The sequence below is a fragment of the Acanthochromis polyacanthus genome, chromosome 17 (assembly GCF_021347895.1).
Source record: "Acanthochromis polyacanthus isolate Apoly-LR-REF ecotype Palm Island chromosome 17, KAUST_Apoly_ChrSc, whole genome shotgun sequence".
In the NCBI taxonomy this organism is placed as follows: Eukaryota; Metazoa; Chordata; class Actinopteri; family Pomacentridae; genus Acanthochromis; species Acanthochromis polyacanthus.
This window is the reverse complement of record NC_067129.1, coordinates 4,401,394-4,415,973: the sequence shown is the minus strand read 5'-3', so window position 1 is coordinate 4,415,973 and position 14,580 is coordinate 4,401,394. Positions and strand designations below refer to the sequence as shown.

The 14,580-nt window shown below is 40.5% G+C and overlaps 1 protein-coding gene across 1 annotated transcript; it reads right to left on the bottom strand.

Moving 5' to 3' along the window:
- Positions 1-3,046: 3,046 nt before the first annotated feature.
- vdac1 (voltage-dependent anion channel 1) lies at positions 3,047-13,854 on the bottom strand. The gene is made up of 9 exons (XM_022190931.2): positions 13,717-13,854; positions 10,250-10,319; positions 8,378-8,427; positions 7,793-7,945; positions 7,479-7,531; positions 6,605-6,832; positions 5,110-5,260; positions 4,492-4,549; positions 3,047-4,175 (listed from the first exon to the last, which is right to left on the bottom strand). Exons 2-9 carry the CDS (start codon positions 10,314-10,316, stop codon positions 4,084-4,086), a joined length of 852 nt encoding a protein of 283 aa, XP_022046623.1. The 5' UTR covers positions 10,317-10,319; positions 13,717-13,854; the 3' UTR covers positions 3,047-4,083.
- Positions 13,855-14,580: the final 726 nt, after the last annotated feature.

Genomic DNA, 14,580 nt, shown 5'->3' with positions numbered 1-14,580 from the left:
ACCCTCCTTTGGTCACAAATGGCCTTAGATGGTTATAAAACATCACTATATTGCACCAAAAAAGGAAATAGTTTCTCTTCAATGTTATTTTCTTGAATGTAAGCTATGCATCATTGAACAGATATGCATTTTGCTTGCCAAACCACACAAAGCAATGCAGTTATGCAAGCATAGGGAGTGGTTCTACAATCCAGTTTAGAGTTTTAAAAAACCAATTTTTCACATCAATAAGCTGTAATTCTAAAGAGAAAACATGTTTATTTAATTTCTGCAAATTTCTTACATTCTAAAATTGAAATCTCTCATTTAAAAAAGTAGCCAGGTCTTTACTGCCACTCTAAAATGCAATCAGATGTATCTGGTTTGCTTTAATTAGTCTTCAGTTGTGTTTAGAAATTGAAGAAGATGCACCTGTGTGACAAGTTATGTGAGTGGACATACAAGTTTAAAAGCCAAGATATAGAAAAATATTTAAGTAGCCACCCTCCTTTGATCACAAATGGGCTTAGATGGTCATAAAACATTATTAATTTATACCAAAAGAGGTGATATTTTCTTATTTGTGATGTTTTTTGCATACAGGATATGCATAAACAAATAGATATGCATTCTTCTTGGAAAAAAACCCATTCACACATGAAGGAATGCAGACTTCCCTGCATAATCAATAAAGTTGATGAATGGATGAAAATTGCCATTTTCCTCTTCATTAAACTGGAGCGACAAAGAGAAAAGTTTGTTTCTTAGACATCGAAACTGAAATGTTTGATTTATGAAATGTAGTCAAGTCTCTGCTGTCACTCGAAACTGTGATCAGGTGTGTCCTGGTTGCTTTAATTATCCGAAGATATGTTGAGAACTTAAATGGTGCCCACTTGTGTGACAAGTTTCCACAATCCACCCTTCGTGTTAGGATAAAAACTAAGCATCTTTGTAGACTTCTGCCATCTGGCGACACATGGATCAGGGCAAGGTTAAAAAGCCCTTTCTAAAGTTCTGAGTGACCCAGCCGCACAACAGCCTCAGAAATTGTGAAATGGATGAAGTTTGGACCCACCAGGATTCTTCTGACAGTCAGTCATTTGGGCAAACTGCATAACTGGGCAAGACCCTGGCCAGGGAGGTGACAAAGAGCCCAATAGTCACTTGTCTGTAGAGATGTGAAAACGTGCCAGCAGACTTCATTAACCAGACCTTTATGGTAGAGCAGCTAAACAGAAGCCACTCATCAGTAAATGGCACATGACAGCCAGTTTGGAGTTTGCAAAAAGACTTTCAAAGGTGAAGCAGATCCTCTGGTTTGTTGAGACAAAAAAATATAACTTTCAGGGCAAACCTCCAAGCACAATGTCAGGCGAACAGCAGGCGCTGCTCATTACCTGGCTAACGACATCCCAAAGGTGAAGCACGATGGTGGCAACATCATGCACAACAGGGAGTCTGATCACAATTGAGGGAAGGATGAATAGGTACAGAGAGGTCATTGAAGAAAACCTTTTCCAGAGTGTGTACAACCTGAGATTTTACTGAGACATCATCTTTCACCTCGACAAGCACCCAAAGCGTGTAGCCGAGACAACACCGGAGCATCTCTGATTGTCCTTGAGTGGCAGCACTAAAGCCCAGACCTGGACCGCGAACAGCATCAATCAAGAGACCTGAAGAAACTGCCAAAATCCAGGTGTGCAAACCGTGTAAAGGCTCAAATAGTTGCTGCTAAAGGAACCCTCTACAAATGATTGAATTCAGGGTCTTCGTGTAAAAAATAACAAATAAGCCACAAACAAGTGAAAATCTCGCAACAAGGTGCCAGAATAAATATGCTGAAACAGTTTAAAGAAAACAGCAAACATCTGTAGACAGTTATGTTAGTGTAATTTTACAATCACATTATAAAACAATGAATTACCTTTTGTGAAAATACTGATTTTTAATGTGGACATTTTGTATTATTGGTCCAGTTTTTTTTAATTTACAGTCAATATGTAAATACTTTTTTCTGTGAACCAAATATAATTAACTTAAAACAGGAACAATGTGTAAAATAAAAGCTTAATAAACTGACTTTTCAATCCCATGTGGTGAAAGTCTTTGGGTAAAGATCATGTATGGTAAAATAAGGCAATGGGACAAAGAGTGGTCACAGTTATCATTTTTGAGCTTGGCAAGAAATTCAAATAAAATAAAAATCATTCTATCATGATAAAATATTAAAATGTTCCAAAACCAAAACATACATGCTGAAATCTAATACACATGTATGCATCACTGGGATTCCTTTTATGCACTGAGGGACGCAAGGATGCTACACATCTCCTGCACAAAATTCAGAACAAGGTCTGCCATCCAGTTCCCTCACTTTACACAGATTCTTAAACAATGTTTGAAGACTGTGTCAGCCTTTCTTAAAACCACACACTTACAAGGCAGAGTTTTAGTGTAAGTGGAGCGTTGCATTTGTTCTCGTTCATCTCACATGTTTGTTTTGGACAGTGAAATAAACAAAGTCAGTAATTTAAAGATGTGACCTTGTCCTCTGGGAAATGGAATGAACCTTTTCCACAGGTGAGACTGATTAATCATTAAGTGACATCATGACCTGAGAGTCATTGGGTCATCCACCAGACAGCCAGGATGAAAATTTGAGTGTGAAAAAAAAAAGTGCTTGCTACTTCCTTATCAACACCACTGAGGGGCCCTTGAGCCAGGCCATTAACTCTGACTGCTCCAGCGGTCAGCGGGTGCACATTTATTGTGCAAATGTAATCAGCGATTTCTTGTGAAATTAGGGGTTACATTTTAGTGAAACTGCCCGGAATACACAAGTTAAAAGTTTAAACAAAAACTCAATAGAATAATCAATGACTAAGATAATCATTAGTTGCAGCTGTAGGATGAGTGAAAGTTGAACCAGGTGAAAATCAAGTTCAGTTACCATGGAATCTGCTCTTCAGCTGTGACAAATGACCCACATTTAAATATACATGAGCTCAAATTACTACAGTTTGTACGTCCATATGCAATAAAAGACAGAGGGACGACTAAATCCAGAAACCGGTTCAAGATGTTCTTTATTTAGTTCAGGGAATGACGATACTGTCAAGTACACTAACCATGATCCCATAGCCAGTTGTGGAAGACTACCATTTCCAGACCGTTGTATTTATTCTTTTCATCCTCCTTCAAAGAAGCACTGTAACTCTTATCCATAGCAGTTCAGCTGTGTGCATGATAAGCTTCCCGTTTGTTGCTCAACCAGAAAGAACTGACAGGTCTTTGCCTCCTTAAGACTTCTCAGATGGATTGAACTATGCAAGACCATCAATAAAATAATATTCTCTTTGCTATATGTAACAAAAGACATGGTTCACACCAAATGCACAGACACAAAAAACAAGTGAGACAAAAACACAGAATGTACACATTGGGGTGTAGTGTCTCTTAGAGCTACTGACAGCTGCTTACATCAGGGACAACTAACCCTTCCCATTGTATAATACATCAAGACAAACACTAGAGCTCTCCAGTGCAGACGTGTTCAAATAAAACTGTTGTTTCACCGCTACACCTTTTGCTTCAGGAGTGCTTACTGGTGCTATGTAACAGCGCCATCTGGTGGTGTAACTATCCAACTGCGTCAAGCCCTTCATGTATTTTGGGCTGATCTAGTTTTGACTATCCCTTTTCACCGCATTGGAAAGCAGAGAAACACAAATTAAAGCGTTGTGTACTAATGTAGTGGAAATGAAAAGTGAGGCCGACATCTATGCACTCGAGGCTACTTTTCCCTTGCAAGCTACGCGATTCAAGATCAAACTTTCTGCTAAACGGTTGTGGTTTTGTTCAAAATTGGGCCCTTTGATTGCAAAATATAATTGTTCCCTTAAGAGATCCTTTAAAAGTGGTGGATCGTCACAAGAACGATTTGACCTTTATGCTGTCTTGCTTTCAGCTGTAACACATCTAGGGGGGAAACGGGGTTTTGTGAGGGACAGCTAATCAATAGAGGATTTAGATTTTTAACAATTTTTTTTTTTGGTGGGGAATGCATGTGAGGACTGGAACGGCGTCTGCCTCATCCTCCTACGCCTGGAACTCGAGACCAAGGCCAAGCTTGTGGCCACCGGCGTTGATGTTTTTGCCATCGAGGAGAGCAGAGAGTGTCAGTTTGATGCCTGAGGAGAGAGGTCAGGAAAATGTGTAAAATGTAAACATCTTCTGTTGCTTCATCCTTAAAACCTATCACACCTTGCAGCATTAACGTTTTAACCCCATCTTTATAACTGGTGTTTACCTTAGTGTGGAAGACTCTTTGCATCAGACATCATCTCTGTTTTGTTTGTTTTTTTTCTTTGGAATAATTCAGACAGTACACCCACCCAGAATATGACCTTATTCAAACTTTAAATATCACAGTTAAGCAGCTTTTCTTTCCCATGTGTTGGGATCTTCATGAACATTGTAGTAACATTATATACAGAGTACACTCACCTGGCTTCAGAGTCTGAGTATAGCCCAGACCCACGAGGCTGGAGTTGTTCACCTTGGCCTGTGTGGGAAACACAGATCGGACGTATTGATAAATTCACTGCTCAAATCTTAAGGAATTAATTGCCTGCTTCAAATGTCAAGAAAGCTAAGGTGTAAATTCCAAATGCCATGTTTGTCAGGTTTCAAGGAGGGAGATAATGCACCTAAGTACACAAACAACCAGTCAAAGTAATTGGCTCAGCTGTGAGTGGGATTTAGGGGCTAATGTGATAGAAAGTACTTAGTTAGCCTGGGCCTGTCTGTAGTAGACTGACTCCTACCAGTCATTTCGGAACTAAAGGGACCTCTGTGAAGCCCAGCTAAAGATGGCTACACATGGATGTGCAGCTATCTTTCCAAGTTGGTTAGCTAGTTGGGACATGCTACAAAGACTGTAACTTAGACACCGGCATAGTGATGTATGGAATCTGTCAGTGGCATCTAGCAACATAACATCATTTTATAATCTGAACCTGCACTATGAATTCATGAAAATGAGTCAATAATGTCCCACTGTCAGTACATGAGATCTCACTATACCACTACTAAGAGTACGACCTGAGGTTACACACTACTCACAGAGAAAGATGCATCAGGATCAATCTGGTATTTGGCAGCGATGCCAAAGCGGGTGTTGCTGTTTCCAGCAGTCCAGGCCAGGTTGACGGCTGTCTCCAGCTGGTCATTCACCTTCTGGTAGATGGAACCACCAAACTCAGTGCCATCATTTCTAAAGAAAAAGATTGGAACAAAAAAAACATTACAAAATGTGAAATGTTGCTGCAATGTAAACAATATGTTCCTCGGTGTAACGTTTGTGTTGTAAAAGGAATACATTCCGGTTTTATGTGTTGTATATTAAGAATTCCTCAGTTTGGTGCACTGTAAAGCCTACATAACACTTTCCCTGACCGCACATTACCACCTCAGCTGAACATTCAAACGGACAGGTTTGGCCGAGGACACAGCAGGAAACAAGACCAACACTGTGCCCTGTCTCTGCCTCTCACCGACACCACCTCACTCTGGCTCCTCACCGAGGTCTGCCAACCACTCACTCCATCTCACTTGCAATATACTAAATCCCATCACCTGGGTATAAAAATAACCGACAGGTACCTGGGTGCCCGGCAGAGAGCCAAGCAGGCAACAAGTTAGTCAGCCAGACAAGGACAAGAAAACAGAGTTGGAAAGCAGCGTCTCGTTAAATATTTATCTGGAGTTAAAAATAGGCACAGCATGTAACCTGTGACTTACATTGAAGTACTATAGGACAGAAAAATAATATCAGAATGTTTTATACAAAGTAACCCAAGTAAAATTAAAATGACATACAATGGAGGTTGATAGTGCTAGGTACTTATTCAGAAATGTCTCAACACTGCTACTTTTGATCAAATACACCCTGGTCTGACTCCTCGTATGTAAGTTGCAGGTTTAATTTTGTCAATGACCGTACATTTCATGCAGCTTTCCACCCTCCTTTCAGTTTTCCAAGTTTCGTCTTCATAATCTCCATCCCTACAGGAATCAACAGCCACCTCCTCCAGGCTAAAAGCCCACCTCCCAAAAACATTCAAGCTCTGCTGAGGATTTGAATTATGGAGTAAAGAAGCCCTGCTAGTTTTTCTCAGGGGAATTAACCATTTTAACCACATTGCTCCATTCCCGACATGCAAACGTTCCATCAAAACAGCTCCTCCCGCAACACTACTTCCGGGGAAAGTCATTGCTGAATCTTTTACTTCAGAAGACGATAGTAATTGATTTAACAGAACTAGCCAGTGTTTTTTTTTTTCCTACAAAACAATCATGAGGAGGTCCAGCCAGAGCTTTCTGTACTACAGAATAGTCTGACACTAGATATACCCCAACCACTTTGCTATCTGAACAGCATCAACTACAGAGCACTGTGGCTACAGTACACCAAACTCTTCATGAAGTAACCAACACTGTAAAAAATGAGGTGAAGTCACACTGGTTACCAGATCATTGAAAATACACTGTGCAGGATTATGGAAGTACACATGCTGACATATTTCTCATGTCCATTTGCTGCTTTATGTAGTCTTACACATTCGTATGGAGCTGGAACTCATCCGTCATGTATCCAACTGCAAAGTTGCTCTGGGTGATCTTGTTCCTGCCAGCTTCAAAGGTCATCTGGTAGCCGGCCAACCAGCCCTCGTAGCCCACCACTCCTGCGCCATGGATGGCCGTACCATTGATGTCGTAGTGAACGTCGCAGCCAAGGTTGACGTGATCACACTTGTAGCCCGTCTTGATCTTGCCGCTCTTCTTACTGGCAGGATGTCGGGGAGAGAAAACAGGGTGTTAATGTCATCGCTCAGCAAGAAACATCAAACTGCTATGACACTGAACTGAAAGAAATGTGGATTATAGAAAAGCGGGGCTCAAAACTATTTCTCTCTGAAAAAATGTCTATCAAGGTGCGTAAATTCTCTTAGCAAATCAGCTAACTCAGCGAGCTACCTAAAGAGTAATGACTAGATGTAAAACTGCTGTGTTACTTACTAATGCACTGATTTAAACAGACTCATATTACTGGAATAGTAAATGCTGTCGCTATGTAACCTCTATACATGTCATCGGTTAAAATGGATTCTTCCATTGTTTTAGCTACACAATAAAACAGGATCTTTTAGTCTCCTTCACTAGCCTCTGTTGATGTCTTTCCCTCATAGGAAACCAGTAGACAAACCCACTCACAGTCGTAAAGACCATATTTGACCCAGGGAAGGTTTAATGAAGCCAATGGACAGTTTTCATCAAAAGTTTCTGGACAAACTGCTACCTGACACTGGCTTAAGACATAAAATTCTCATTCAGTAGTGAGTTTTTCATACATATTCACTATAGCTTTACAAGTGGTTGTAATACTAACAGAAAACCGTTTTTCAGAATTATCCCCATTTAGCTGCTCTTACCCAGTGTTTGGTGAGAAGGAGGAATCGAATGTAAGCTTTAGCCCCTTGGTCAACTGTGGAAAAAGTAAGAATGATATTACAGTCTAGCAAACTGCAACATATCCTCCATTTGAGCAACAAGTCACAGTGAATACAGAGAAAGGAACATATATTATGGTTCAGAAACATTACAGGATCTACCAGGAGGTCTTTAGATAAATAGATATTGATCATAATTCACAAATTCCTTTGCCAACAGCAACCGAAGTCACATTTTTTAGCATGGATTACTTTTATAAAACACATTTTCAGTGGTCACTCTCATGCCACATCACCTGGTCCTCAAGGGTGATCTCAGTTCCCAGAGTGTTATCGGTGTTCCACTTCTCTGTGAAGGTCAGTCCATGCTCTGTCCACTTGTATTTGGTCTCCAATGATCCAGCGACCTTGCTGGTCTCGGTGTTGGCAGAGCCTGTGCTGGTGAACTCCTGCAAATGACAGGGTCAGCATCAGAGCCATGCAGACATGTTAACTAGCAGGACACTTAATCCTGATAAAAATCACAACCATGTGAATGTCTTGCACCAGAATATCTTTGAAGTAGATGTTTACAAAACATTTTAGACAATGGTGTCATGATAACTGACTAATACTCGTGTTTATCAATAAAATAAGAAGTCTTTTAATTTTGGGCTAATTTTTTTTAAATCAAATTCTGTTGACAGATTGTCATTTTCTTGGTTTTAGATTTAGCATTACTTTTCTGTCGATGGTCAAGACATCAATTTGCCCCAACCCTGACATAAGTTAAGACCTACAGAATATTTAATTATCAGCCAGGAGTGTCCTAAGCTAGGATAGAACAGCTGGAGTCTGAAGTGGCAGCTCTGAAAATCTGACAATGACAGGCGACAACTTACCAGTCCATTCTCAGACTTTGTTTTCAAGTCCAGCTTGATGAGCCCGAAGCCTGAAAGAAGCCAGTTAATAAAGGATCAAAATGATTTCTAGATAAAAATACAAATGACAGTCACTCTAAAACATATTATTAAAGCAAGAACACACTACTCTACAAACACTAGCTTAAGACATGTTAAGAATCCCTTCTGAGAATTCAGAACTTATTAAATGAAGTCATTGATTAGAGTCTGTGAAATACCCATTTATTAGCCTCCAGAGTACATTTAAAGGTATTTAGATTCCACTGACTTACAGCATGCATTGATCTGATGTAGATCCTGTAAGAGCATTAGTGCTGTCAGTTATGAATAATAGCTAGAAGGTCGGTTGAACACATTCTGACCCCATTTATGACCCTGTTCAGCGTTACAGCCATCCATCGATTCATCCAACCACGCTTCACATGAACCACAGACCTATGAGTAACTGTTTTCAACCTTCATGACATTTTATTCACCCATCTTTGTTGAGGAAATATAAAACTGCAGTTTGCACTCCATAAAAGGGTTAAAAACTTCTTAAAGCGATTCAAAAATCTTGTTTCTATTTATTCCATTCTACAAAACTGACAGACTATTCTGGGACACTTTTAAGAGTTCCAAGGCTTTTCTGTGAAGGATGTGGACTACAAACATTCCATGCAAGTACAACTTAAGCCTGCACTTAAACCCACAGTAACTAATTACGGTCGCTGCTAAACTTGCAGTGATTCAGCCTTGGTGGTACATATAAATCTGGAAGAAGTGGGAAATCCCCAGAAACCGAGTGGACATCCTTCAGTAACCATCAGAGCACAGCTGTGTGGATACACAAACACAGCACAAGGACATCCTCCCTAACTGCAGGCTTTGTACTATACTACAGCATGTGTTCATCTGGTGGTAAGCTATATTCAGGACTCCAATTCGCTTGAATCAGTCGCTTTTATATGACACTGCTTAACGTTGTGTTGTGTGCAGGGACTGGATTTGTACAAACACTGAGGGAAAGTGCTGTATCACATTATTCACAGCACAATACATGAAAAAGTATTGTTCTTTCAGTGTATGAGTAGGGGGTCAACCAAGTATCTGCCTGGACGATTATCAGATCGGTATTCAGCATTTTGTTTTTTAACAATTTCTGACAAAATAATTTAAAAAAAAAACAACACTTTTTGCTCTGATACACTGCCTTTATAGTCATCACTCCAATCTAATGCAATGTCCCACTAACAGAACTGTTTGTATATGCCTGAAGGACACATGATGAAAAAAAATTGCATTGGACTTTGTGGAATTCTACATTTTCACACCAAGATATTCATTTTTACTGCAAATAATATATCTCGGTTTCAAATATCAGTCATGAGTGTCCGTGATTACTCATAATCAGCATCAGTCATGAAAAAAAAACACATGGGTCAACTCCTTGTACAGAGTGAGAAACTATTAAAACTTGCTTCCAGTGATAAAAGGCAAAAAAAATTTGTGTGAGAAACGATGACGAAAGAAAAGTGGAAACCTATTCTACTGGAGTGATCTTAGTCTATGAAGCAACAACAAAAAAAAAATTCAAATGAAGACGCTAAAGCTTAAAGTTAAAAATTTAAAAACTGTTTTTTATTTATATTCATGGTATGCCTACTCATATCCTTCAATTACCTTTTACTATGATGACCCAAAGTGGATTATTTTCTAAAATATTTGGCATTTTAGAATAACTTCCAGGACACCACAGTCCTTGCTTAAGACTACAATTAATGGCATTGTTTTATTGTGATTTAACCCTTTTTCTCTACGCCATACTGCTGTAAAACTTGTAATAAGTATGACTGGCTACTTGGTGCTTACCGTATCCCTTAGTAAAGACATCCCTGGCAGACTTTCCAAGGTCAGCGTAGGTGGGAGGTACAGCCATAGTCTGAAGGGAGAAAGGAGAAAGTCAAAGCACAAAAATGTACAACAGTCTCTGAAAAATAATATCACTGCTGTCCTCCCTCTGTTTAGCAGCTTTAGGACAGCCAGAACTCAACAGAGGGACGGACAACATAGCGACACTGTAGCGGAAGAACAGAGCGACAGATCAGATGTGATGCTGCTGAGAGAGGAAGGCAGGAGCAACTGAAGGTCATTGACGCACATAAAAAGATACAAACTTGATGTTATTGGCTTTCAGGAGCTACACACAAGAATACAGCATTTCTCACACGTAGACAGTCACATTTCTTCAAACCAGCATAGTAGTAGCAACTAGTATGCAGGTGCCACATTTGGCGTTAGCTGCTAATTTCCAGTGTTTGAATTCCAAAGAACTAATATTCAAAGTTTTTCCCAGTGGATTATGAATGCTTGTAGTGATTCTTTCAACCTTGTCCACTCTGTTCAAAGCCACTTTACATTTCAGGGAACAACTAGCGTAAATTTGACACTCAAGTTTAAGTGGATCAAGCCAAGTTTCAAAAGGACAATGAGGGCCACAGACTGGGGCACGAGGCAGACCCTTCGCTAACCCTCTGGACACGCTGCTCTCAAGTATGTGAGCAAGTCTTTGTCCTTCGGTTTCATGAACACTTGCCTGTTGTGCAAGGGGTGATGCCCATTTCATTATTACAATGGAAGTCGGCACCATTTTCAATAGAACAGTTATCGAGGCGCTGCAGTTGCGCAGGGATGTTGATAACATACATGTGAATATTGATAGTAGATAAAACAAGAATTTGAACGGTTAACCAAATGACTAGCAACCTTAGGAAATACATTTTGTCAGCTAACATTTTCAGATTCCATGAACTACAAATATTCCACACATGGAACATGTAAAAGTTATGCAGGAAAACTACATCTGCATTCAATAATATTGTAAAATAAGGGAGAAACTGTGTGGGATTCTATTAAAATAGCTGATCTTATTTATCCACCGAAAAGCACTTTTGATTGAGATGTATTTAGGGATATCCAATATGCCGATATTGTCCAACTCTCAATTTCCGATATAAACCGATACTGATATATGTGGGCTATACAGGGCTCCAGACTATTTTTTTTTTCCCTAGGAGCACAGTGGCCCCCAACTTAAAATTTTAGGAGTGTGAGCAAAAAAATTACCAAAGTAAAGTAAATGCAAAGTAAATATTCACATTTCCTCTCATTTTCACTGTATTACTGATAAATACTTGCACAATAAATGCATAAATTGTGTTTTCAATTCACAAATTATTGTGCAGAACTTGACACAACATAACCAGAAAAGCACTCAGAAAACGCAGTACTCCAAGGCTGCTCAGTTGATGCATCATTTCCGGCGGATATAATCTGTGATAAAAAAAGACCTTGTGCTGAGTACAGGCATGTGTTATGCGTGTGCACATTATGTATTTATACCGAATCACGTGTAAATTATTCTTATAAAGTCCTGTTGATCAGTTCATCAATTTTGGCTAGCCTTTGTTTTGCCTGTGTTAAAATAACCGTTCCCTTCAGGCTTTTATTTTGAAGACGCATTTTTAATGCTACGGGCTTTTATTTTGTGACCAATTCAGCAGCACATGAAGTGATTCTCTAAGAAAAGGTTTCTTGACATGACGAAGGCGCTGCTGAAAAGTCCGAAAATTCACTTAAAGACGAAAGAAAACGGTTCCACGCTTTTGCTGTTTAGCAAAGGGTGTGTCTAAACTTATAAGCAGCTGGAATGGAGACAAGAAAGGAGTGAAGGACAGAAAGGTCAATTTGTGTTCAAAATAAGGCTGAACGTAAATAAAGGCTTTGGAAAACATCAGGGCTTCACCGTCATTCGTCCCCCGCTCACACACATAGGCCCGCCTTCTTCTTCTTTGGTGTTCGTCTCTTTTCTTCTTCTTCTTTTGGACTTAATGTCGGTTAAACCAGCTCATTTGCGCATTACTGTCTACTGGGCTGAAGTGTGGAGCAGAAGTTTGTAAGCAACAACAAATATTCAATAGTAATTTTTTTTAAAAATCGGCAAATTTACTAGTCGCACATGCGCGAGTAGATGAAAAATTTACTCGCACTCGCTCAAATTTTGGTCGCAAAATGCGACCATTTAACCGTATATATCTAGTTAAGACACGCTTAAACTTAGCAACCAGTTATCAAAGCTACATCATATTGTTCCTGTAGTTCAACATTCCTTTCCAGTTCTCCCCAACACTCTGAGGAAAAGCAGCCTCACCTTTAATAAACAGCTTCACCCTTTTACTCCAACTAGAACATGACAGACACATCTACCGCAATGCATTTTCTCTGTATTAGATTGTTCAAACATGTTTCACTGCACACAGCACTTCCTTCTCCCCGGAAAGAGTAATAGTGCAAAATCAGCTCCAGCACAGGTCTATCTCCGGCATGTTCTGAGGCCCACATCCAGCAGGATACCATGGCTGCACTGTGGCCACTTGGACAGAAAGTGGACTAATGACATGAACCTTACAGGGCCTGCTAACACACAGGAATAGCTTGCCCATTAAGCCATTCACGCTGACCTGTCCAATGTTTAGACACATCCTGCCTGCAGGTGCACCCACTGTGCCTGAGTGGTTTTATGGCTTTCACACATGGCTCCAGGCAGAAATGTCAAAGGCCGTAGAGGACGTAGGGACTGGGAGAAACCAATACCTTAAATGGTTTGTCACTGAGGTGTCTTGGGGAAACCTATCTGAAACACCTGCACTTCAAAATAACTGTAAAATAGAAGTTCTGTCACACATTCACAGCAAGATGTAGACCATTAATGACACTTAGCATATATGCATGCCCTTCAGCACCACCTCAGTTGTTGCCCACTTAAACAAACATTCAACTTTAGGAAAGAAGAACACTGGATTTGAAAAGCCTACTCTTACAAGTAAAGTGAAACTGCGTCCACCTGACTCGGACAAAGAGGTTATGAAGGCAGCATCTTTCTGCCCTCACCTGCTAACAGATTAGCATTAGCTCGCTATCAAGGTGGACAGCGGACAAGTATCTCCGGTAAGGAAAGTAACGGCCGGTTCTCGGTGAAGGAGCCCACATGGTGTTAGGAGGGTAAAACCGTGAGCAGGGTTAACTTCTTCACCACTTGCCACCTTCGTAAGTGCGACCACTGCTCCGTGCACTGCCTAAATGACCGCACCGCCAGACGTTAGCCACCGAGCTAACAGCAGTCATTAAAAAAGCAGCAGGCCTAACGGCTAAAATGGACGGACGAGACGGACAGCTGCGTGTTTCAGAGGTAACAACGCACCCACTCGTGTCAGTGTCACAGCTGTGCGGCGAAGAAACCCCAAACGGTGTTGCGTTACAATGGAAGATACACAACGTACCTCTGTGTGTTCCAGTCCAAACCGAGAAGGAGCCTGTCAACTGCACAAAGGGAGGAGAGAGGAGGGAGGTGGTGCGGCGTCACGTACGTTACAAGGCAGCGGCCATAGATATCTATGGTAGCGTCGTCCAAGATACAACAGTCAGTCAAACGGCAAGATGATTCACCCCCGATACCAATAAGTACGCTGCTCTTTCCTCTCAGAGCCAGAAAAGTAGCATTTTACAGCTCACAGTCACCTTATCTGAACAATGTTACTTGTCATGTACATGTAATCACACAGTGAGGGAAATATTACCCTTGACTCTTTATTCACCAGAGTCAGCTGCCATAGTTCGTACTTATAGAGCAAAATACTGTTTACAAAGAAACTACACAATACTGTCTCATTTTTATGGCTCAAAATGTCTAATAGCATAAAAAATGAGCAACTCCATTTCACAAAAGAACCCATCCACAAATTTAAAACGCTGCTACTCCGTAATAACCACAAAACAAAAAAACGCCTTGTAGTATCTCGCTCTTCTGCGTCTCTTCGAAAACGTCACTGTATTATCTTGACACATGCGCAGTTTACTATAGCAGGCACGCAACTCCCGCAGCATCACTGAGAAAAAGAACCACTCCCGTTAATAGCTGATTGGAGATCAGATTTCTGCACCTTCACCACAGATCTTATAGCATCGTGCAGTTTCCACAGACTGTTCCGGGACGGAAGAGACGCCTCCGCATCGGTAATGTTACATCACACCTGTAGCAGAGGGGGAGGATGAGCTCATCGTTGTCCTCTGCTGTGATGTAATGAAATTAATTCACCACCTGCTGTGTAAAAGCGTTTTTCTAGTGTTATTACTCACTCTGTTTA